The 24,915-nt window shown below is 38.1% G+C and overlaps 7 protein-coding genes across 7 annotated transcripts; 4 read left to right on the top strand and 3 right to left on the bottom strand.

The window, feature by feature from the left end:
- Positions 1 to 354: 354 nt before the first annotated feature.
- Positions 355 to 4,554, top strand: CBG19357 (the record flags this gene model as incomplete). The annotated part of the gene is made up of 9 exons (XM_002637569.2): positions 355 to 471; positions 1,889 to 1,941; positions 2,341 to 2,569; positions 2,967 to 3,239; positions 3,283 to 3,436; positions 3,482 to 3,751; positions 3,799 to 4,041; positions 4,087 to 4,327; positions 4,377 to 4,554. The coding sequence occupies 9 exons, from the start codon at positions 355 to 357 to the stop codon at positions 4,552 to 4,554; spliced, it is 1,758 nt and encodes a 585-aa protein (XP_002637615.2).
- A 127-nt stretch (positions 4,555 to 4,681) lies between these two features.
- Positions 4,682 to 6,242, bottom strand: Cbr-str-188 (the record flags this gene model as incomplete). The annotated part of the gene is made up of 5 exons (XM_002637568.1): positions 4,682 to 5,116; positions 5,483 to 5,624; positions 5,668 to 5,802; positions 5,845 to 6,014; positions 6,075 to 6,242. The coding sequence occupies 5 exons, from the start codon at positions 6,240 to 6,242 to the stop codon at positions 4,682 to 4,684; spliced, it is 1,050 nt and encodes a 349-aa protein (XP_002637614.1).
- Positions 6,243 to 6,666: 424 nt separating this feature from the next.
- CBG19355 lies at positions 6,667 to 7,447 on the bottom strand (the record flags this gene model as incomplete). Its single annotated transcript, XM_045238021.1, has 4 exons — positions 6,667 to 6,984; positions 7,029 to 7,170; positions 7,220 to 7,354; positions 7,398 to 7,447. The coding sequence occupies 4 exons, from the start codon at positions 7,445 to 7,447 to the stop codon at positions 6,667 to 6,669; spliced, it is 645 nt and encodes a 214-aa protein (XP_045096753.1).
- A 2,171-nt stretch (positions 7,448 to 9,618) lies between these two features.
- CBG27198 lies at positions 9,619 to 10,575 on the top strand (the record flags this gene model as incomplete). Its single annotated transcript, XM_045238020.1, has 5 exons — positions 9,619 to 9,743; positions 9,787 to 9,928; positions 9,976 to 10,147; positions 10,198 to 10,300; positions 10,347 to 10,575. 5 exons carry the CDS (start codon positions 9,619 to 9,621, stop codon positions 10,573 to 10,575), a joined length of 771 nt encoding a protein of 256 aa, XP_045100220.1.
- Positions 10,576 to 14,355: 3,780 nt separating this feature from the next.
- On the top strand, positions 14,356 to 18,662 carry CBG19351 (the record flags this gene model as incomplete). Its single annotated transcript, XM_045238019.1, has 9 exons — positions 14,356 to 14,438; positions 14,493 to 14,623; positions 15,522 to 16,218; positions 16,267 to 16,557; positions 16,608 to 16,816; positions 17,211 to 17,332; positions 17,540 to 17,881; positions 18,357 to 18,495; positions 18,550 to 18,662. The coding sequence occupies 9 exons, from the start codon at positions 14,356 to 14,358 to the stop codon at positions 18,660 to 18,662; spliced, it is 2,127 nt and encodes a 708-aa protein (XP_045096752.1).
- A 1,766-nt stretch (positions 18,663 to 20,428) lies between these two features.
- On the top strand, positions 20,429 to 22,285 carry Cbr-tag-120 (the record flags this gene model as incomplete). Its single annotated transcript, XM_002637564.2, has 7 exons — positions 20,429 to 20,493; positions 20,543 to 20,600; positions 20,650 to 20,744; positions 20,792 to 20,882; positions 21,542 to 21,838; positions 21,884 to 21,909; positions 22,192 to 22,285. The coding sequence occupies 7 exons, from the start codon at positions 20,429 to 20,431 to the stop codon at positions 22,283 to 22,285; spliced, it is 726 nt and encodes a 241-aa protein (XP_002637610.2).
- A 437-nt stretch (positions 22,286 to 22,722) lies between these two features.
- Positions 22,723 to 24,013, bottom strand: Cbr-xbx-6 (the record flags this gene model as incomplete). The annotated part of the gene is made up of 6 exons (XM_002637563.1): positions 22,723 to 23,002; positions 23,048 to 23,187; positions 23,234 to 23,324; positions 23,373 to 23,467; positions 23,523 to 23,692; positions 23,896 to 24,013. 6 exons carry the CDS (start codon positions 24,011 to 24,013, stop codon positions 22,723 to 22,725), a joined length of 894 nt encoding a protein of 297 aa, XP_002637609.1.
- Positions 24,014 to 24,915: the final 902 nt, after the last annotated feature.

Here is a 24,915-nt window from a genome sequence, read left to right as displayed (position 1 = left end):
CCAATTAAATAAACAACAACAACCTGTTCTTTTTTGCATCTCTAATTCTCCATTCCCCATACTATTCTTCTTCTCAATCACATTTAGTGTTTTCATCTTTCAATTCTCCTTGATTCTTATTCTATTTCTTTTTGAGACTGTGTCTACCCAGCTTCACGATTTACAGTTAACGGTTTACACATAAAACTCCCCGTCTATGTTTTTTATCTGTCAGCTGTAAAATTTTTGACAAAAAAGATCAACACCAATGGAGAAATTTCAGATATGGAGCAGTAAAGAAGAAGAAGAAGAAGAAGAAGAAGAAGAAGAAGAAGAAGAAGAAGAAGAAGAAGAAGAAGAAGAAGAAGAAGTAGAATGGAGCACAATCATCACGTTCAACCGGTCCGTCGGCGGCTCGAATCAGAGCAAGCGGACCCTCCACAGTCAGAAATTTCAATGTCAGTGGTCACTGATGATACCAGATTCTTTTCGGTGAGTTTTTGGATTAGTATAATTTTTTGAAAAAAAGCAAGTGCCAAAAAATAGTAGATCACAGAGTTCACTAGATTTTGAAAAACCAGTAAACATCAAAACTGTGACTTGTTGTTTGAAGACTACAGTTTTTTAGAGTGGGTTTAAAGTGAAAAGGGATAATTTTGAAGTCATAGATTGTTAATTGGATAGCATTACGATAGGATATTTTCTGCTACTACCGTAAAACCTATAATAGAAGGGCCTCAACACTGTCAAGTTTGAGCTCAATTATCTTAATTCCTATGCAAGATATCAAAATTTTGTAAACTGGTAAATTGTTCATCATTTCCTCCCCCATATTTCATCAGCTGACAAATTTTTGATATCTTTCACGGGACCCGAGATAATTGAGCTCAAAGTGCACGTATTCTACAGCAAATACGGTATGTCTCAAGGTTCCGAAAGGCCTGGTCAGAAATCGCCGCCCCGGGTAACTTTTAGCCCAGATAAATATAATTTCTATTTAAACGCGAATTTGTCCTGTTTTTTTTTTAAATCAAGATCGCTGGGGCGCATTTTCTGATCAGTCTTTTTGGAACCTTGGGTAGCTTTTCTGATTAAATTTCGCATTTCGAAAGTTACTGTAGAATTTACAGTCCTTAAAAAATGTGACTTATTAAAAAGACATCAATTACTCATAGTCACAAAGTGGTCACACTTTTTAATATCTAAATCTAATTTGGATTTTTAATGCCCATAAAAATAGACTCCCTCTAAAATAAAAAAGCTCGTCTCCCCAGTAAACTCACTCAAAAACTTTTCCCATTTAAGTTTCCGGTCATCGAAACAGAATAATCAAATTGTTGACAAACGATTAGGCAAAAATCACAAAAAAAAGAACTAAAAAGGACACATTAGGTACACCCCTGATAGTGAGAAACGCCCTTACTTTTTTTTTAAACAACTGATTCTTACAATTTTACAAAAAACAAAAAAGGTCAAAAATCGGAATGGGAGGCTTTGTTTGAAGTTCGAATTTGTTCAAAACCAAATAGACAAATGACTCATTTGAGACTTTGAACGGGCTGCTGCACAACGTGGCAATGTGCTCTTTATAGCTCCGCCCCCATTTCTATTTCCTTTCGGCTCTTTTTCTTTCTGGGTCACCTCTAGAGACTCTCTCTCTCTTGTCTCAATAAAATTCTCTGTTTGTTTTTTTCACATTTTGGCACGGCTGTCCTCAACATTTTGAACCGCTCTTATGATACCATTAAGACAGCTGGATCATGATGGACGGGAATTTAAAAGGGTAAATAATGATGGTGGATGTCATTTTATAAACGTTGTATGTTAACGTCTCCATAGAAATTTAGAAAAACATGGAGAGAGGGGAAAAGATTAGGAGAGCTTTATGATGAATGCAACTTGATTTCAGACTCGAAGGAGACCAACGCTTTATGCAGTCAATGAGAATAAAAACGTTTGGTGGTAAGTCTAAAAAATAATTGATTACTGTAGCTTGTTTATGGTCCCGATATTCAAAGCGTTCTTCCATATTTTTTACCACTTTCTTTCGATTTTGAGCAGATTTTGTTTCCTGAGCTCCGAGCATGTTGGCCTATCACCGTATTTACTCTAATAAAAGCTCACACAAACTGTCAATTTTGGGCTCAATTATCTCGATTCCTGTGAAAGATATCAAAAACTTGTTAACTGGTATATTATTTATCATAATATCCCCACTATTTCATAAGTTGAAAAATTTTCAGTAACTTCCCCAGCATTCGAGATAATTAAGGTCAAAGTGGACGCTTTGGGTGGTCTTCTATTAGAGGAAATAGGTAATTTTTCTTTTCAAAATCAGAATTACACTTCTTCACATTTCAGCTGCAACATAAATGTGGAACCAATTCTATTTCTGGTCACCTGCGGTTTTGGACTCAGTGCAACCAATAGTTCTCTTTTCACCTACTGGGCACGATGTGTTCAGATAGCACAGGAACACAAAGATCTCGCACATAATGCTACGTCGACATGTGCATCAATTGCAACCTATAACGGTACTCTACAAGATGATGTGGAAAAGGACATTGCAAATACCAAGATTTATTTACAAGTGAGGTTTTGAAAAGCTTCAGTTTGAGCATTACAGGATGGCTCATAATTACCCAGACTGCCAAAAACGAGTATATCTTTTGACATAAGTGTCTTTGAAGCACGAAAATTTGTAGAAATTCAATGTTACATTTGGTTCAAAGCTACTTAATTTTTCAAAGCGATTCCTCAAGTCTAGGTGTTATTAAGATGAACCGCGCAACGTTCTTGCACGCCGTTGTGATCTTCATTAGATGAAGCAACTTTGACAAGCGATAACTCAGCTCAAAATTGATCATATAACTTGAAACCTGGCCAGTTTACTGATGAATTATTTGAGTTTTGACACTCCAAATTTGAGCCCAGTACAAAATTTATTACGGGTAATTATGCGCCGCCCTTCACGATTCGATTTTCAGATAATGGGAACGATTCCAACTCTCATCGTATCTCCTTTAATTGGAAATTGGTCGGATAGAAACGGAAGAAAACCACCTCTTCTTTTCTCTCTTTCCGGCCTGGTGCTGAATAACTTCCTTACATTATCTGCCACTTTGACCTATGAATCGATCAACGTCTATTATTGGTTTTTCCTATCAGAGCTAATTCAAGGACTTTTCGGAGGCGGAGCTACCACCTTTGCAACCTTGTTGGCAATTGTAACAGACGATTGCAGACACAAATTGAAACCAGTACGTTCGATTTCTCTAAAACAAAGCTATATTTCATTTTCAGGGTTCTTCTACAGTACCATTTCGTGTTGGATTATCTTCATTCATCCAGTCAATAGGCATGCTCAGCGGAACTCTAATCGTTTCAATTCTAGCAGTTCCTGCTATAATATCAGTGGAGAGACATGCATTGAGTTATGTGAAGTGTGCATTCATTCGTAAGAGATTTTATCTATAGAGACTTGGTTCAAAAACATTTTCAGAAACTGGACTATCGTTGATAGCGTTGATCTATGGAATATTCTTCGTTCGCGAAACTCATTTCCCGAAGCGAGAAGATTTCAGTTATAATCAATTTAATGATAATGAAGAGACCGAAGAAGAAGAGTTACCTCCAAAACCAACTGGTATTCGACAGTTCACAGTATACCTAGAGTCAGTTTTTGGAGTACTGACGGTTCGAAGACCTGGGTGGACCCGATTATGTCTCTGTGTCTCGTTGGCATTTGTGTTTATCGAATTCCTTTCATTCGGTAATTTGTTTTGAATTGGTAAATTTCTTTAAATTCTTTTCTTTCAGACCCAGCTCTCTTACTGCTCCTTGTAAAGCGTCTTCCTTTTGCTTGGAATGACAAAATGTTCAGTTATTTCACAGTGAGCCGTCAACTGGTCAGTACATTAGGAATGGTTCTCTGCCCACTCCTACTCACATTTTCTCATTGGCTCGGAAAGGATTCTCTATTGATTATTGCTGCATTAGCATCGTCTGCAGCAACTTCGTTCTTGACTGCATTCGCCACGAAAACAGGGCACATTTTCTACAGTAAGCGAATTTTGATTAACATTTGAAGAACTTATATTTTTCCAGCATGTGCATTTGGTCTGATCATGGGAGGAATGCAGCCGGCCTATCGATCATTCCTTCCCAGAATGGTTGCAAAAGAAGAAACGGCTCGTCTTTTGACAGTTGTTTCTATAATTATTTCATTTTCTCCGATTCTCTCATCATTGATCTTCAACAACATTTTCAATATGAGTCTCACTTGGTGGGCCGGCTTTGCATTTTTCGTTTCCGGATGTTTCCAGACGACGGTTTTTATTGGACAAATGTTGGTTTCTGATTTTATATTCGGAACATTCCATCGGTATTTTTTCCAGAGTCATCCACATTCTGATGCGACCTCAATGGAAACTTGACAAGCAACTCCGCGAACGTCGTCTGGATGAATCTGATTCCCGCGACGATGCAGATTTCCGCCCGTTACCTGATGCGGAGCAACGGAGCATCTCCAACACAGCAGTGGATTCAGATAGTGGATCACGACGGGAAATTTGAAATTCTGAACGATCAGATGATTTTATGTGCACGTTGTTAGTATTATTAGCCCCCATGTCTTTAATTTTCTATGTGATTTTTTAAACGGGTCAGTTGTTACATTAATTGAATAAAATTAAAAAAACATTTATTTTGGATTAGTTGACATTTTGGTTAAAGCTACCGAGTTTTTAGGAACAGCACCGTGATGAGATATCACACTGTCCCCAACTTGAGAGCTTCCACTGTTCAAGCAGAGAACTGCTCTGAAAATCTCCAGCATCGCTTCACGGTAGCTTTTGATAATGAAGAAACTTGGAAGAGGGTCTACAGCTGGATACAAGGTTATAGTAATCAAAATGAGTGCAGTAGCAAAATCAGTATCAATATTCAGCATAGGGCACAAGAAGAATACAGTAATCGGGGTATGCATTAACACAAGAGGGATCATTGTTTGAAGGACGAGTGCATAAAATAGCTGCTTCTGGAGGTTGTTGAAAGAACTGGAGACAATTGAAAGGGTATTTGATAGACGGAGATAACACATGATACCAAAACCGAACACGCATCCTACTGATGTTCCCTGAATCAAGCGATTTTTTCCATACATGTAAACGGGGTCCTGGCGGGCCTTCGCCGGCTCTGCCATAGTTTCTTTTAGAATCAATATTTTTGGAACAACTAAATTAGACATGATCAAACACGGCGATTACTACAAAATAATACTTTATTTGAAAAACTGTATCTTGTCTTTGGAAAAAAGTTACAGACGAAACGGGCTTTAAAAAGCGTGTTCAGCAAACACTCGTCAAGTCCTATCATATGTATCTAACTTGGTTGCTCCAAAGATATTGATTTTAAAAGAAACATATGACAGGGCCCGCGAAAGCCCACCAGGGCCCCATTTACAAGTGATTTTTTCTAATCTCAAGAAAATTTCTAAACCAACCACCATGAACCACATTTGTGTGACCCCAATCCACGCTGGTTTATTGAAAGTCATCGTTCCGTTTGTTACGAAATTGTAGAACTTTGTACCAATGTAACTAATGTTTTCAATGGGCTGTCCTGTAGTTCTATTGATCACGTCTCTGAAGAAAAATAACATAATTTGTAATTTTTCTTGGACCCTACCGAGTATACTCATCCATGTCTGGATTCTTCCAAAACCAAATTCTCACTACTGCGCCCCACCAAAAGCAGTAAAGAATAGGAAAGAAGAAGAGAAGACCGAATTTCCATCCAGATGTAAATTTCTTTCCGAAACTTCTAGAATAACGGGAATTGAAGACATACTGTCAAAAAAATCACTTTTCTATTGATCCATATCGATAGACGAAATGAGATGCGAACATTGCCATTGATGCTCCGAAGATGGCTGTGTAGGTTAGTACCACCCACGATGAATGTTCAGGATCAAGCACGGAGTCGGGTTTGTTGATTCGGAACGTTATGAAAGCACATCCGACAGAGTGAGCAATCTCAAAATTCAAAATTTGCTTACACTCAAACTATTCTTTTTAGATCATTCTCCAACTTACAATTTCAGCCGGTAGATCAAAAGTTCCCCAGAAAATCTCAAAGCAAGCTGTGAAAGTCATCAGCCACCGATATCTCCCTGTCTGTGGTGGTGATTTTCTCCAGATCAACATCAATAAGACAAGATTCAAGAAGATGGAAATTGAGGTGCAAGTTAATTGGTAAACCATTGGAACGGGAAAGAGTGTGGTGTAGGTAGTGTGAAATAGTGAAGAGGAGTTTTTATTTTTATTCGACTTGACATCAGGTATTTTGCGTATACAATCATCCCAGGGGATACTCCTTCTAGACAGACAGATTCTCGGTATAGGAATACGGTTCCTTATGACTTCCAGAACATTTTTCGTTTCGTGTGATCATTGAGTTAAGTGTTTTTTGGTGCTTTCACAATCAGTAGCTTTGAGGGTTTAGAGTTCATTCAGTTCATTTTCAAAATTAGACATGGTGTCTCAAATGATTTTCACAACCAGCTTAGTGTTGTATGTGACGGCAATGTTCTGCGTAAAAGTTCCGATAATTGTATTTCTGGGAGGGATCACTTTCACTTTTCGGAAGAAACTTGAACCCAATTTTTTAAATTAAATCTGGTGAAAATTAAGGCTTACTCAGAATAGCTTCTCTGTAACTTTTGATCACGAAAAAGCTTGGGAGTGGGTCAACAGCAGGATATAAAGTGATAGTAGATGCAACGAAAACACTTGTAAAGTCTAGATCCAAGTTAAGCATCGGGCAGAGGAAATATATTGTAATAGGAATATGCATAAGGACCAATGGGATAAGAGTTTGGAGAACCAACGAATAAAAAAGTTGTTTTTGAAAGTTGTTAGCTGCTGCAGAAAGAATCGAAAGTTGATCTAATAAAAGGATATAACAGCCAGTTCTAAAGCCAAAAACGCATCCCATGGAAAATCCCTGAAAGTTATACTGTATGCTAATGGAAACTAGGTTTTGCATACCACCATTAGGAACATTTGGCAAACTCCAATCCAGGCAACGTTGTTAAAATCCAACTCGTTCGTTGCGGAATTCAGATAAAACATGGTACCAATATAACTGATGTTCTTCACATCTTCTCCAACTGTCCGATGTATTAATTCTCTGAAATAAATATTTGAGATTCTTCGAGCTCCATCAATCTAACAAGTACCGTATGTATTCTTTTGTATCCTCATTCGGCCAAAAACAGTATCTGACAGCTCCCGCCCACCAAAAACTAAAGATCACCGGGAAGATAAGAATGATTCCAAGCTTCCAACCGGAGGTAAACTTTTTCCCGAAAGATCTGAAGGAAGAAACATTTGTGAATGTGAAAGGAATCAACTAACGGATCAATAGATCCATATCGATAGACGAAATGAGAAGCGAACAAAGCCATTGAAGCACCAAAGATAGCAGTGTAGATCAGAACCACCCATGATGAATATTCATTGTTGAGAAAAGAATCAGGCCGGTTTATACGGAAAACGACAAATGCGCAGCCGACAGAATGAGCAATCTGGATTCACATCATATTCAACAGCACCCAACAAAAAGTTGAAACTCACAATCTCGGCAGGTAGGTCAAAAAGTCCCCCAGAAAATCTCAAAGCAAGCTGTGAAAGTCATCAGCCACCGATATCTCCCTGTCTGTGGTGGTGATTTTCTCCAGATCAACATCAATAAGACAAGATTCAAGAAGATGGAAATTGAGGTGCAAGTTAATTGGTAAACCATTGGAACGGGAAAGAGTGTGGTGTAGGTAGTGGGAAATAGTGAAGAGGAGTTTTTATTTTTATTCGACTTGACATCAGGTATTTTGCGTATACAATCATCCCAGGGGATACTCCTTCTAGACAGACAGATTCTCGGTATAGGAATACGGTTCCTTATGACTTCCAGAACATTTTTCGTTTCGTGTGACCATTGAGTTACGTGTTTTTTGGTGCTTTCACTGCTTTTGGTGCTTTCACAGTAGCTTTGAGGGTTTAGAGTCCATTCAGTTCATTTTCAAAATTAGACATGGTGTATCAAATGATTTTCACACCCAGCTTAGTGTTGTATGTGACGGCACTGTTCTGCGTAAAAATTCTTTTTAGATCATTCTCCAACTTACAATTTCAGCCGGTAGATCAAAAGTTCCCCAGAAAATCTCAAAACAAGCGGTGTACATCATCAGCCATCGATATTTTCCAGTTTGAGCTGGCGACTTTTTCCAAATCAGCCAAATCAAGATCATGTTCAAGAGGCAAGATTATACGGTACAAATCAGTTGATAGTAGCTCATTTCAGAAATCGTTTGACAAAGTGTTTAAGAGCAAACGTGTATTTATTTTTATAATGGCAATCTCTCACATCCCTGGAGACGTTCCTTCATGATAACAAAATAACAATGTAGGTTTTTCGCTAGAAGAGAAAGCTATAGAACCCTTTCTTAGTACCAGTCATACAAGGAACATGATAGGCGTCTAGAGCAACAGTTCCGTCTTCTCTATTATCCTTGTTTAACCCGTTTATGTTTGTCTTCGTATTCTATAAGTGCCTTCTTGCCATTTACGACTTGGTGTGGACCACTCACAAGATAAGGTTCGATAAGGCGGAAGAATCTTATCATTCTGTGCTATTTGGTATTGTATTTGAAACATATGTGTGTATGCCATGCCATCATCACGTTCTGGGAGACCGGATGCTCTTCTTCATTCAGTTTCACTTCTCGGTGATCTTTCTTTTCTGTAGACTGTAGACAGAAAAGAATTGATAACTTGTCGAATGGCATACTATGAAAGTTCTTGAATAGTTCTTGAGTAGTTCAATAACAAAGATAGTATTTCTGAAATCCATAACTTAAATAGAAGTTTATGAACTGCAATAATAACAGATGTAAATTTTGTAATAACCATCACCGAAGTTTGTCTAGCTTGTTTTAGTACTTGTTTTTGAGAACCATGGAATCCATAGAGAAATCTGGCTGTAGTTCTAGAGTAATGTACCAAATAGAGCTCTCAAATAAAGTTTCTTGTTTTAAGTATAGTGCACTCATTCTTTAGACAATCTTTAGATAATTGAAAATTTGGTAGTTTCCCATTGGGCTCAAAAGGCTTACATCGATTCCGAGTATTGTCCTTTCGTTGAGAACTCCTCTTACAGGGTGGCGCACAATTACCCGGACTGATAAAAACGGGTATATCATTAGAAATAGGTATCTTGGAAGCACGAAAATCGGTATAACTATAATTTTACGTCTGATTCCAAGCTACTGAAATTTTCAAAGCGATTCCGCAAGCCTAGGTATTTTTATGATTGTCCAATTTGAAACTTGGCCAGTTTACTGATGAATTAATTTTTTCATTGTCCAAATTTGAGCCCTGTACATCGATTTACTCCAATTTTTTGCTAATACAAACTTGAGTTCGAGGAATTATTCGCGGCCCTGTACACCATAATTTCGAGTATCGTAGTTTCCCTTCCCGAAATCGTCCTCATATCTTGCTATATTTTCTTTCAACGCTCATCAAACAAAAAGTCGCATACTGAAACTAATAACGTTATCAATCAAAATTTTCAGTGACCATGATCTTCCTTCTCGTCATTCTGACGAGTTTATCGTTTACAACCGCGTTTCCCGAGCAGATTCCAACCTACGACAGCCTAAGCAATGAAGTTAAGACCCACTTGAACCTTGTTCTATCTGAAAAGTAGGTCGGAATTCAGTAAAGCCCACGTAAATCTGTGTTTCAGATACTCCATGTTGTACAGAGATATGCGTCAGAACTGCAAGAGCGAGTATCAGCCTCAGGCGATAATCCATTTGCAAATCATAGAAGGCCGCAAGAATTCAACCCAAAACGATATGGTGATTTGGGAAGCCAAGGCAGCTCCGGTAGGATACAGATTCAGAACGCTGATAAAAAACGGAAAAAGTTTCAGTGTTCTCTGAAATTGTTCTCTACGTCGGATGAGGTTCTCAGCAAATGGTGTGCGAAACAGCCACAAGCGTTCGTTAACTTCCTCTATAACCACACAGGAAAAGCGCTCTGGAATCATGATCCTAACTTCTTGACTGTTGTTCAAACATCGTGTCATCGTTTCACAAGTGGAGGTAAGCTGAATCCTATTCTGAATCCTTATACTATTTTTTTTCATTTTTAGATGATTTCCCTCGTCCTCGATTTTATCAGCCGTACGACTACAAAGAAGAACAAATTAAACTCTTTTTGGCATTCGCAATGCTCATGGCTTCCGTTGCTCTTGTGTAAGTATCCCAAATCACTGAACTATCAAAGTAACATCTTTTTCAGTGTCTCATGTGTCTACTGTCACCGTGTTCCGCTCCGAAAACACATGACAGCTCGTTGGGAGAAATACTGGGATGTTAAAGAGTGGCATCAGTTGAACGCCATCGTGGAGTATCGAGAGAGAATGTACAAGGAGGATTTGGAGCAGCAGATGATTGCAGAGTTGAAGAAAATGCAAGAAGAAGATGCGAAGGCGGCGGCTGGAACTGGATATGAAAATCCGATGTTCTAGATTTTAATTAACAGGATTTGAAATGCAGATTTGAACTCAGGAATTCTTCAATAAATTATGTTTGCTTTGTGAAGCTTATAACAGAGAGGCAAACTTTTCCTACACATTTACAAGATAAGAAGACGAAAAAGGGTTTAGATATCGTACTCCGATCGCCTGCTTCTACTAGATGTACTGTAGTTTTGTACAGAATAAATCGGATTTTCATTCAATGATGATTCGCTCTAAAATTTCAAATTTTCAAAAAGCGGGCCGGCCCGCGGACCGGCCATGTGTAATTTTTTCCTGCCCGGCCCGGCCCGCTTTCAGAAAAATCTCAGCCCAGCCATGGCCCGGCCCGGCCCGCGGGCCGGCCATCTTTTCCACAAGTATGTTATTTACACCGTATTCAACTTTGAAGTTTTGAAGTTTTCATTACATTTTTTAAATAACTTTATTAAGAGATACAATTAACATTTTTATTTGTTTTCACGCCTTCTGTTAAATTTTTGTTCAGTATACCAGCCACGCGCAAAATACGTTACCCAGAAACAACTTCTAACGCCAAAGAACGAATATTGAGATACAACCGGAAGGACCAATACAAAAACTAGAACACTGAAGGCACCAAAGACACCGAACCGAAACCTAGTACACAGAAGACACCACAAAACACCGAAGACACCGGAAAACTAGAACACCAAAAACACATGACCCTGACGACACCACGAAAAACCATCGCTGAGGGAGCGGGCAAGAAACGCAAAGAAAAAAAATCACAAAAAAAAATAGTTCAAAACGTTTTGACATCCCGATGGCGACTTCTCCGGTCCTGTGTCATTCGAAATCTGAAATCAAACTTATTCATAGAAACTTCTCATTTTTCTTGCCTCTGAAAAATAAATTTTTAAATTTTTTCAAAAATATATTTTTTGCAAAAAGTATATAGGAGTAGATAGGGGCCAATGAAAATTTCGGTTTTTACGAGATTTTTTAGTTTTTGCGTGACAGTATTATGTCTTTTAAAAGTTTTGAGTGATCGATTTACTTTTTTTCGGAATGAAAAAAATATATTTTCGTGAAAATTTTATATTTTACCGTTAAAAAACCCGTAAAATGTTGATTTTTTTTTTCGAAAATGTCGAAAAATTGACTTTCGGATAAGTTTTAAATTTGGATAATTTTTCGAAAATTTACAACTTGACTCTGTTTTTTCTAACGGGACATAATGACACGAGAAAATTCCGAAACGTTATGAATTCCCCTTTCCTCACCTCTCATCATACTCTGCAACCCTGTCATCTGGATTTGGGTCCTACCGATCCTGCCACCCGTTCTTGAAGTCCTGGAAATTGTTGTCCCGGGAACCAAGCAGCTCCTGGAATTTATATATTGCAAACTAATACTGATTTTCTCATATTTTTTGTCACTTTTTTAAAATTAGGTGTTTTAGTGCTCTAATAACCCGCGAAAAGTTGCAGCGGATTTGTCTACCAAAAGTTTACAGAAGGACTCTCACAAATTAAAAAAATAAGCGGGATAACGAGATTTCCCACCAGAGAAAGTTTCGAAAATTACCCTTCCCACTTCCTCACCTTTCATTCGACTTCGCTATTCCTGCCACCTGAATTCGCATCCTGCAGATCCTGGGAACTGGTCTGGCTTCGCCCTCGGAATCCCGGAAGTTGGTGTGCCCCTGGAACCAAGCAGTTCCTTGAATTTGAAAATTGGAAACTAATTACCAATTCCCATTTCCTCACCTTTCATTGTACCTCGCCACTTCTGTCATCTGAATTCGAAACTTTCCGATCCTTGAAACTGCCTTCGTAGCTGTCCACGAAGTCTTCTAAGTTGCTGCACCCCGAATACCAAGAAGGTCCTAGAATTGAAAATTTGGAAACTAACTACCAATTCCCATTTCCTTACCTTTCATTCGATTCTGCTAATCCTGTCATCTGAAGTCGAATCCTGTCGATTCTGCAAATTGTCCTGGCACCTGCCCTTGACGTCCCGGAAGTTGGTGTGCCTCTGGAACGAAGCAGTTCCTTGAATTTGAAAATTGGAAACTAATTACCAATTCCCATTTCCTCACCTTTCATTGTACCTCGCCAATTCTGTCATCTGAATTCGAAACTTTCCGATCCTTGAAACTGCCTTCGTAGCTGTCCACGACGTCTTCGAAGTTGCTGCACCCCGAATACCAATAAGGTCCTAGAATTGAAAAATTGGAAACTAACTACCAATTCCCATTTCCTTACCTTTCATTCGACTTTGCTAATCCTGTGTATCTGAAATTGAATCCTGAAGCTGTCCTTGACGTCTTTGAAATTGGGACACCTGCAGGGAAAAGAGGGGATCAAGAAGCTCCTGAAACTTGAACGTTTCAAACCGAGTACTGATTGTTTTCCTCATTTTTCTGAATACTGGACAGCGCCCCATATTTCGTTAAGCTTTCACGAAGGTCACATTAAATTTACAATAGATTCTCTATGCGATCTAGTTGATTGTGAGTTCACGATAAATATAAGTTACCGTAAGCCTGTAATAGAAGGATCCCTACATTGGAAAGTTTTAGCTTGTTTTTTCTTGCAACATATGCAGGATATCAAAAATGTGTCAACTGATGAAATGTTTGCGACATTATGATAAACAATTTACTAGTTGTCAACTTTCTTATATCTTTTACAGAAACCGAGATAAATTGGACCAAAGTTAAAAGTTAGGAGCCCTTCTATTACAGATTTTTCGGTAAATGTAAAACACATTATCCCATCCCAATCATGAAAAACGAAGTTTATATTTATTGATCTTGAAGACATATTTTACCTGATTTAAAATTCTTCCCAGATTATTTTTTCCTCTATTATTTATATACATTTTCTTTTTTTTTCAAAACTTCATTTTCGTTCTTATGCAAATTTCACTAATCTTCCCCCAACCCACCCAGAGGATCTCTCAAGTGTTTTTACTCGAATGATAACGAGTGTGCTTCTCCAGAACGTGGTCAGTCGAAGAGACGCAGGTGCTCATCCTTCCCGATCGGCAACAAAATGAGACTCTTGGAAAACGAGAGATGACTCTGGATTCTCTTCTTTATCCACCAACACTTTCTATTGTTTGCCACACACATCCCGATGGGAGAGAATAAAGAGGGGCTCCCGGGTAAGATGAGTTGACGAAAATATGTCTCACCCACCGGCCAGGATACCATGTTTTTTTTCGACTTCAGTTTTTAGCGCATAGGAAAAAAAAGAGAACACAATGAAGGATTCAGTTACATTGTCGTGATCCATTCACTTTTTGTTTTCTTCGAATTCCTTAAGGATTTCTTTTCTTCAGATTTTTAGGTTTTGAGTTTGAGGATTTCTATTATTTTATTCCCTTGAAGTCAAATTATGCAGTTCCGATACCATAAGAATAACTGAAATCAGTTACCCTAAACAGACTAATAGAACTCTACCCGAACCGTCAACTTTGATCCCATATATCTCATTTCCTGTAGAAGCTATTGAAAAGTGGTGAACTAATATAATTTTGCTGATATTATGATAAACAATTCGTCAGTTAACCACTTTTTGATATCTTCCACAGGAAATGATATAAATGGGTTCAAATTTGACAGTTTGGGTGCCATTCTATTTGAGTGTTTACGGGAAGCTAGCTGAAAATTAATAGGCGTTCATATGTTATTCAATTATCACAACCTTTCTTTTCGCCCGTCCACCACAATCCGTCATTTTCATTTTTTCAGCTCTCCCCTCCGGATTCCACTTCTCTTCCGGACCTTCTCGTGACCAACTCATGGAAAGAACGTCGAGTTTACGACGAAGACGAGCGATGGTGTCCTCGCAAAAGCATCGAACTTTGGCCAGATGCTCGAAGATGTAATGAGAATCAAAGAAACGAGAAACAATTAAAGTTTGTGTTTTGTAGGTCAGAAAGTTGGCACTGAGCAAGTCGTTATGGGACGACGAGATGCAGAGAGATTTGCCAAAGAAATGGGAAAAGCACGGGGATATGATTGTTTTTCCCCAGAATACCTTCACTCATATCAATTGGAGATACATTGGTGAGAATGCGATTGGAATTTTGAAAAAATCTTTGAGCATTTGAAAAAAAAATGTAGCTAGCCTGACTAATCAAGTAAAAGGGAACTCCCGAAAAGCTGCTAAATGACAGAAGAGAGGCAAACTAACGATTGACTGATAGTTGGCAGTCGAAGGAGGAACGACGGGCCGTCAACGGACTGTTGACGGATAACTGGAACCCCGTGGTCCCCCACTTCCTGTATACATGGTTCGGTGCTATTCATGTTCTACTTCTTTTTGAATCACTTTTACAATCTCTAGGATATTTAGATTTCCTCATCTTTTGAAGAAATATCTTTTGGTCATTTCGAAGACTAAAAGTAGTTCAAAACCCGTGTGATGAGTCTTATTTCACTTCTCGACTTTGTGTGATTGTGAAAACCAAAGTAATAAAAGAAAAAAGGAAATATTGTTTTTTTTTTTCGAGAATCACTTAATAATTGATAAGATACAGTAAGCGGAAGCCAGTAGGTTGAGTCCGGGCAAGGGGAGTAAAACTACTGGTAAAATCTATTAGAATAAGAACTGGATACCTCGAAGCTAAACAATGTATTTCCTAAAACGTAAAATGTTGAAATGATGCACTAAAATTATTAAAAAGAATTGAGTTCAAAAGTTATCATCTTGATATTATGCTGAAGCCTTTACAAGCAGATCAAATTCTAAAATAATTCCGATTCGGGTCACTTTCATTGGGAGTAGCCACAATTAATTAGTCCCTAACCTTGATTTTCAGTAGTTTTGAGCTTTCGAATTTTTAGCAAACAATTTTCTTTATATCATAAACACAACTTATCAGTTCCGTTATGATTTCATTACTCTAAACTTCCTGTTCTACCTACTTCCCCAATAAGCGTCATAACCATGATTAATTTACAGGCCGAGAGCTATGGGCAGTTGTTGCTCAGTCATTGAACGTGGCTCGAGTTGGTCGAAAACGGCAGATTGATGAGGAGAGAACATCTCATGTTGACCTACTTCACGGTGCAGACGCGTGGGTTGACTATGTCGATGAGCGTGGAATCAAGTTCTGCTACAACGCAACGGTTCGAGTCTTCGATAATTCGAAAAAGGCCGAAATGAAGAGAATCTCAAAATGGGCATGTCAGGGACAGACCATCGTCGATATGTATGCCAGTTTGGGATATTATTCGCTTACTTTCCTGGTGTCATGTGAAGCGAAACAAGTTGTAGCAATTGATTGGAATGATGAGATTCTGGAAAGTTTGATTCGAAGTGCCCAGGTGAATCAAGTAGATGATCGTCTTTTGGTGATTCATGGAGACTGTCGCCGTGTTTGTCCACATCAAACTGCAGATCGTGTTTATTTGGGTCTTCTTCCATCGTGTCGTGCTCATTGGTTGGCTGCTTGTAAAGCTTTGAAACCGGATGGAGGTATTATTCACATCAATGAGATTTTGGATATGAATGAGAAGAAAAAGGAGCCGGTAAAGAAAGTAGAACCGGAGAAGGCGTCCTCTGTTGAAAAGAAGAAAAAGGCAGTAACGGAAGGAAAAGAAAAGACATCGTCGGATAAGGAGAATCTACCAAAGAAGAAAAAAGTGTTAAGACAGAAGTACGTTTTTTTCTCTTCGAAAATCGTAAGCTAAAACTTTTTTTTCAGAACACTTCCAGTTCTATCAGCTGTTCAAGAAGATTCGAAACCTGAAACAGAATCCACATCAGCTCCTCCAGCTGAACCATCTGCAGATCAGAATCCAGCAGCTCCAGAAGCCAATGGAACCAGTGAAGAAGGCGTTGAGAAGAAGAAGAAATTCACCCGTTCTGCCTCAATTGTCGAAGAAATGGAAAATCGTGTTCTACCAGAAATCAAAGTTTGGAAAGAGTATGAAAATGAAGGATGGAGTAGGCTGACAAACAGACATCAAGAGTTTGCAATGGATTGTGCACAAAGGTATTTTTCTGTAAAAAACATTGACTGAACAAACATGTTTTTTTTTGCAGTTGTACTCGCTTTCTGAACAACATTCATTTGTCTGATGTTATGTACTCAGTGACTGTTGTCAACATGATTAGGTATACAAGTGAAATGGGAACATTCCGAAAAATGTTCGATATTTCAGATACGGAGAGGTGTCCAAAGGAAAGGAACATGTGGTTCTGGAGCTGCTGTGTTGCCAACAAGATGCTTCAGCAGAGCATCTCATCTCAAAGTTCAATTCTGAAAATTTGAAATCTTGAAAATCCAAATAATTGTTTCCTCTTGGCTTATTTAAACAATTTGCTTAAAGTTGTGATCTAATTATCGGACCAATATTGCTAATAAAAACTTTGTTATCTCTTGGGAACTATGTTCAGGTGAAAAAAAACTGCAAAAAAACTACTAAATGATAGTCGAAGATGCGACGGATGACTGCTAGTTTGCAGCCGAAGGAGCTCCGACGGCCCGTCGACCGACCGTTCATGGACAATTGGAACCCCCTGGAAAACCGACTTGTAATTTTTGATTGATTTTTTTTCAAAGGCAATACACTATCTACAGATACTATCAGTTGCATAAGCAATATCTGGTACAATAGCTCTTTAATGAAGAAATCAGTCTTCGAGGCGCAAATCATTGCAGACGGACCGTCGGCCGCGGCCCGGCGGCCGGCCCCATTTTTCTGCAATCTCCCTTTGCATGTATTCGGAAAACGTGGGACTCAAATTTGCAACAATCGAAAAAACGCGTTTTCATTAACTAAATTTTTCTAACATTTCATTTTCCACAAAGAAAGTTAAAAAATCGAACCTTTTCATTTCAGTTCCTTCATAAATATGAGTGAAACGAATTCTACTAATAACAGTGAGGAGATTCAGAATACCCATTTCAGAAAACTTTTTTTCAGCTGCAATTTCTAGTTCCAGTTATTTGTCTCTGAAAAGCACACAGGCAGCGTCACCACAACCCCAACCCCAAGGATTCCGTCCAGCATGGTTGTTCGAATCGTCTTCCGAAACGAATTCTGGATCACCGAGAAGAATTTGTAGAATCTGTCAGATGCATGAAGGCGAAATGGTCAGACCCTGCGATTGTGCTGGAACGGTTTGTTTTGGAAGAAAAAAAAATAGAATCGAAATTGATTATTCAGATGGGAGATGTTCACGAAGAGTGTCTCACAAAATGGGTGAATATGTCGCATAAGAAGAGTTGTGAAATTTGTAAATCGGAATATTCGCAAAGTGGAGCACAGTTCAAACCTTTCAAAGGATGGACTAGACCCAAGTTCAACTTTAAAGTGAGTGTTTTACGTTTTTCTGAGTCTACAGTACCGGTCACTAAGATATTTTCGGTTGATTTTCGGCCATTTCGACCATTCTTAGGAGTCTGGAGCTCGGCTATCAAGTTTCAGATCACTTTGAAAATTTCGGAGGGTTTTGAACAGACCTAGATTGAAAGCTTCGCATTCAAAGAAATTTTCGAAAATTCCTATTTTTCAGCTACTCACCGATTTCTGAAAAAAATCTGTTTTTTCGGGTTTTCAGAAAAAACTGGACAAAGAAGGGGTGTCTTTTAGAAATCGTAAAATAGCTGAAAAATAGGATTTTTCGAAAAATTCTGTGAATGAAAAGTTTTCAATCTAGGTCCATTTTACACCCTCCAAAACTTTCAAAGTGATAGAAAACTTGACAGTAGAGATCCACTCTCTTGGAAGTGATCAAAATGACTGAAAATCAGCCGACCAGTACATTACTGTATATTATAATTTTCAGAACGTTTTCCATTTGTTGCTGATTGTCATTCTCAGTCTTCTAATCGCTTACGTCATGTGTATCATGAAGGAAAGATACTTCTACAAAAGAGTCATCGAAAGAAACATGTTCTCTCGTCCAGATGATTCTGGAAGAATTTGTAAGTTAAAAAATTGTTTTTTCGAGGCTCTCATTCATTTTCTTCCATTTTCAGTTCTCCTAGTGATCCTCGGTATTGCAGTCCTCAACAACGTGTACACTCTGACGAAAAGTGTCATCTTCTACCTGAAGCAACAGCGTCAAATTCGTTTCGTAAACAAACATTGACTTGTATATATTCAGAATAAAAGGTCCTTCTGAAAATTTCGCAACAGCATAACATATAAATAATCTGATTTCGTCATCACAAATCACATGCAAATATAGAACTGCATTGTCATCGGGAATGAGTCAGTTGACAATATTCGCGTTATCATCCGACTGATAAGACACTTGTACTGGAGCCTTCTTCTACTCCCTTCTACATCATTAAAGCAGAATTGATTTTGATTTTTACCTAAATTTTATCTTTACTGTATTACTGACTAGACGTGAGAACGGAGACTGTGACGCACTTCTTTTTTCGAAACAAAACTGAATCATCACTGAATATTAAAAAGAGGGACAGAGGATTCAGCGCTCCTCTTTTTCTAGTTTTTCATTCGTTGTGTCATGTGATTCGAATAGTTATTCGGAAGCGTTGAGTCTTTTGTCAATAGCCGTTTTTACATATTTCTCTTTTTTTTTTGTTGTTTTTTTCCTGATATTCCGCCTTTTTCATTCAAATATATGCTTTAGAGAGATTACGAAATATGTATTGCTCATTGTTGCTACCAGAAATTCGTTTATTTTCGAAATTATTAAATTCAAAATCTCATTTTGCTGATGATAGCTTTTTCTTGTTTTTTTGTAATTTTTCTGCAACTGGGTACCAAAAGTTACTTAACTTGCTGACTGTGGTAAACACCTTCTGTGTTATCAAATTCAGACGAAATTCGATTCGCAACCATAACTTCCATACTCTTGTAAAATTTTGTTTGCAAAAATCTGAAAACGAAAATACTTAGGAGGTTTGTTAATTAACGTAGAACCTGTAGTAGAAGGGCCCCTTAACTTTTACCTTTGATCCAATTTTTCTCAGTTCCTGTCAAAGATGCAAAAAAGTTGTTAACTGATAAAATGTTTATCATAATATCAGAAGTGTTTTGTCGGTATAACATTTTTGATATCTTGAATGGGAATTGAGATAATTGAGCTCAAACGTTAGGCCCTTCTATTACAGGTTTTAATGTATTCTCGAAAAAATCGTATTTTGATTTATAGGTACTCGCATACTTTTTTCTATGAAATCATCGAAAAAATTCTCTATCATCAAACAAATATTTGGACGCCTATTTATCGGTATTGGACTATTTTGAGAGCAATGAGCCCACAGTTTTCGCAATTTTTTTCCCAGGATCAATTTTGTTTACTTTTGCTCTTTTTCCAAAATTTAAAAGAGAATGATTCATAAGTACCATTTCGATTACCACCTTTTCCAGGTTTTTGTTTTCCATTTACAGCTTTTTTTCAGAATCTTCTCGAATTTCCATTGCTCCTCGTTGTCTCTCATTCTCCATCCGCGTGTTTCCCAGTGAGCAAACAAACCATTCTCTTTCTCTATCTCTTTCTAACTAATCGTCACCGAGAATACTTTTTGCTCTCACCACATTTTTCAACAAAAATTTTTGATTGTTATCTGAAGCACTAGTTTTCCTTATAATACCAATTTATTACTATAAAAAATGTGGTAGAGCATTACTTTTCTCTCTCTCTCCCTCTCTCTCTCTCTCTCTCTCTCTCTCTCTCTCTCCCTGTACTTGCACTTTGAACTCATATAACACGGTTCTTGTAAGAGATATCAAAAAAGGATCAACTAATAAAATTCTTGTGATATTATGATGAACATTTTGTTAGTTAACCACTTTTGATATCTCTTACAGAAATTGAGAAAATTGAGCTCAAAGGGAACGTCTACAGTATCTTCAGTAATCTTAATATTTTACAGATTAAAAATGGAGCAAGGCTATGGAACAACCACAAATGACAACCCGGATGGAAAGTACAGTATTCATTTCTCGTAAGTTTTCTATTTATTTTGAGCACCTAACTAATCTTAATTTTTTCAGAAACCAATCCGTCCGAGCGGCGTTTGTCCGAAAAGTCTTCATGCTTGTAACAATCATGGTAATCAATAGAATCAAAGTATTCTGAACAAAAACAATTCAAATTTAAGTTTGGAATCACAGCAGCCTTCTGCGTAATCCCTATGGCATCAAAACCGTTTCGGGAATGGGTAAACAATAATTTCTGGGTTTATTTAATTGCAATGTGAGTTGTGGAAATTGTAGAATTCATTGGAAACATGACATTTTCAGCATTGTCTTCCTGGTAGTCTCCATCGCTTTGTCGTGTTGTGGTAATCTGAGAAGGACATTTCCAACTAATATTATTCTACTCACTATTTTTGTAAGTTTAAAAAAGTAAAATACCGTAAGATCTGTATTAGAAGGTGTTGACCCTTTATTGTTCCAAGGTACCTCAGGAGGGCCCTTCTATTAGAGGGGCCCTTTTTCCAGCCATTTTTTCCAATATTTTTCACCGAAAAATGCGACGAATTCTCGTTCAAAGTTCTTGAGAATCCAAGGAAAAAAGTTTTTTAAACAGTTTTTTTTGTAAATTTTTGAGTTTCGGTTATATTTTTCACTGAAAACGTATGGAAAGGTTTAATTTCAAACAGCATTTTCAACCGAGCTCTTCTTTTAGAGGGGCATTTTTATCAAGGAAGTCTTTATAACATAAATTGTAGGTTACTGAAATATGTTGATTGAGTTATTTCCTAAGCAATTTTTCAAAGTATAACCTTTTTCAAACTGGAGAAAATTTGCTGTAAGTTGCGTTTCTCTGTCTGTTACTCTATCCGTACATTTTGAAAAGCTTAAAAATTAAATCTAATTTGACGTGACATTAAAAAAGTGTGGAGCCAAGCGACAGAAAAAGAAATAGGTTACTTCGCGCCGAAGGCGCACCAGCCAAATGTAGGAAGCGCCGGAGGCGCGGCTGGTATATTCTAAAAATTGAATAAGCAGATCAATATAACTTTTAATCAGTAAATATTCGAATTTCAGACTCTGTCAGCTGCCACTATGACAATGTTCATCACAGCTTGCTACACAGTTTTTTCCGTTCTGATCTGTCTATGCATCACAACGGTTTGCAGTGGATCCGTCGTCATTTTCGCAATGAAAACGAAAAGTGACTTAACCAGTAAAATCGGAATCATGTTCATGCTTTCGATGGTCCTCTTCTCTTTTGGAATGTTTGCTTTAATCTTCACTTTGGCCTTCAAATGGTACTTTTTATATTCTGTTTACTCTGGTCTTGCCGCTCTTCTGATGATGTTCTATTTGGCAATTGACGTGCAGGTATGTCAAATTTATGCTAAATTTTTTTAAAAACTAGTTTTTCAGCTTCTCATGGGCGGTCGCAAATATGAGCTCTCTCCAGAAGACTACATTTTCGCCGCGATGGAAATCTTCTTGGACATTCTGAATATCTTCCTGATGCTTCTTAACATCTTCGGAAGAGGTCGTTAGATCAATTATCATTAACTTCTTATTGTTGTAAATACTGTCATTGGCTTTATTTTTTCAAAAATAATATTTTTCATGTCACAAAAAATGCGTTTCTTGCTTATAAATATGAACATTAGTGGTGTGTGAGAAGAGACAGAGACAATCCAAGAACGGTTAAGATTTTTTTTCAATTTTTTCTTGAGACAGAGGGTGAAAATGAAGCAATTAGGCATTCAAGGGACAGAGGAAGAGAGAGAGAAGAAGACGAAATCGAACTACCAGTGTGTAAAAAAGTAAAAACGCGGCATCGTACTAAAAAAAGAAGAAAGGAAAGGAGTTGGACGTTGTAGATCGATGGTAGGAAAGGTCGTTGTCTAATCACTGAAAAAAAACGGATTTTTATCATCAGAACCATTTGAACGGGCACAACATCGAAACTGAACTATAGTCTTTGTTAGTATACGATCTACAGTAAGGTTTCCATTTGGTCGGGAATTTCAGCCGAAAGACCGACCGCCGACTCAGTCGATCGACAGCCAACCGAGCTGACCGGTCACTCGGCTGTCGTCGATTTCTTACCGACCACAATGGAAGCCTTGATCTACAGCTACTATTTTGAAAATTAAAACTGATATGACACACAAAATCAACCGCCTTACCACACAGATCGTGATAGAGAAAGACGATTCAGTCTCTGGAAATAACTACTAGTGTAGTTCCCCTTATTTTAATACCTACCTGGATCCGAAGAGAGTGAGAAGGTACCAGAACATCTGAACGATGTCTATGAAGATTTGGACGGCGGCGAAGATATAGTCTTCCGGTGAAATTTCGTATTTCTTTCCTCCCATCATCATCTGAATATCGAGGAAGAGGTAGAGCATCATAATGAGAGCTCCTCCGAGAGCGTAGACCATGATGAGGAACTTGATTCTGAAAAACATCGAGCAGACGATAACAACCAATCCGAACATCATGAAGCACATGGAGATGATGAAGATGTATCCCATGTGTCTGGAAATGACAAAAAAAAATGGAAAACTTCTTTGGTACACTTACGCAGTCAAGTCGAATTTGGTCTGTGAAGCGAAAGCAATAATCGACAGAGTGCATCCGATGCAAATGGCCAGCGCTAGCAAAACGACGTTCGCATCGTGATGCGCTGAGATGACCATTGTCATGACGGAGGTGGCGAGTGTCTGAAAACAAAAACTGTACTTACAGCTACTACCAAAAACTTCTTACAAAGATTCCAGTCACAATGAGATTAGCTGGGAACTTCCGGCGAACTCCTTCACAGCAAACCAACGACAAGTAGGTGATGAAAAAGATGACACTGGAAAATAGGAGATTTAAATACAGTAAATTAAACTCTGTGACTTACTAGGATCCCAGGTAAAGTCCTGTGTTTCTGCGGACCATCTTCATCGTCGGATCGTGGACCCATGGGACAACTGTGACTGCGGCAACGATACATAACTGAAAACAGAAATCGTATTGTTGGTTAAAATCGTCTGAATTCAAATTTTCTTACCATAATGAACACCAAACTGAAGACTTTACGAACGAACGCGGCACGGATGGTCTTATCGGAGAATTGGAACGAATACTTTCCGTCGTTGTCTCCACCTCCGTTATGTCCGTTTTCCATCTGATTGAAGTTCCCGTGATGCATTGGTGGTGGTGGTGGGAAGTAGGCTCCACCTAAAAATTGAATTTATTAATTTTTTAAAGAAACTGCAAATTGATTTTCAGCGCTCGCATTGTTGATTACGAACGGTTTAACTGTTACGGTTATTCTAGAACGGAAGCCCGTCTGAATAACCTGAAATTAAATTCGAAGAATCGATTTTCAGCGCTCGTTTTAATGATAACAAACGGTTCTACAACTTTCTAGAAAAGAATACCTTGATTCTGTCCTCCACCAACATTGAAGCCTGGCGGCGGTGGTCCTTGTCCCTGATATTGCTGCTGGGGATACGGATTCTGGTAAGCCGGATTGTACGGCTGTTGATTGTACGACATACCTGGAAAACAATAATATTGAGAAACAGAAAATGTAGTCAACAAGGCATATTTCTCGAGTAAAATCCAATTAAAACTGCTGAACTTTTGTTTATCACATGCGTTTAGTTTCCATGGATACGCCGACTCGTGCTCACCGACACGCTCACGAGGTGTGTCTGTTTTTAGAAAAAGCATCTAGAACATTTCTTTCGTCAAACAGACAGAGAGAATGCAGCTCATAGGGAAAGTCATGGAGATAGAAGGATTAGGAAGGTTTTAGGATAGTGAAGAATATATTATTTGATTGTTTTCCGGAAAAGAGAATTCGTCAGAGGAAAAGAAGAGTGAACGGATGAGCTTCGTGAATAAGCATGATTTTGAAATTACTGGCGTCACTAATGTCAGTCTGAACTGTTGTAAGGATTTTGGAAGTCGTTACAAAACTGACGAAACGTTTGCATCACAAATTAGTGATCACGGCATTGAGTCAGTGATGTTCAGAACGTTGAAAATTCCGAGTTTTAAAATTTCGGAAAAATATTTTAAAGTAGAAATTCCACTTTCCCAACACAAATTCGCAAAAAATTGGTGAAAAATTGACGAACAGATTTCACAAAAACGCGAAAAAACAATTCTGAAAAAATTCCGTTCGAGACCCGCGAGAGATTTTTTCGGGTGAGCCTTCGACATACTGTAGTTCAAGAAACTAAAAAAAATGGAAATCCTTTTTCTCCATCGAACCTTTGAACTATTGAGAAAACAGACAGGGAAACAACGAGAAAAGCTATGTAAGAAACGTTCGGAAACGGTTCTCTATCAGTATTGATAAACCGATATCCACTTCCTCATGATAAGGCTTCAAAAGAAAGACAAAAAATATAGAAAACAAACAGACAGATATGAAAAATAAAAAACTGATT

The sequence above is a fragment of the Caenorhabditis briggsae genome (assembly GCF_000004555.2).
Source record: "Caenorhabditis briggsae complete genome, chrV, whole genome shotgun sequence".
In the NCBI taxonomy this organism is placed as follows: Eukaryota; Metazoa; Nematoda; class Chromadorea; order Rhabditida; family Rhabditidae; genus Caenorhabditis; species Caenorhabditis briggsae.
Note: the sequence above shows the minus strand (reverse complement) of the source record. Positions and strands in the feature narration are given on the sequence as shown.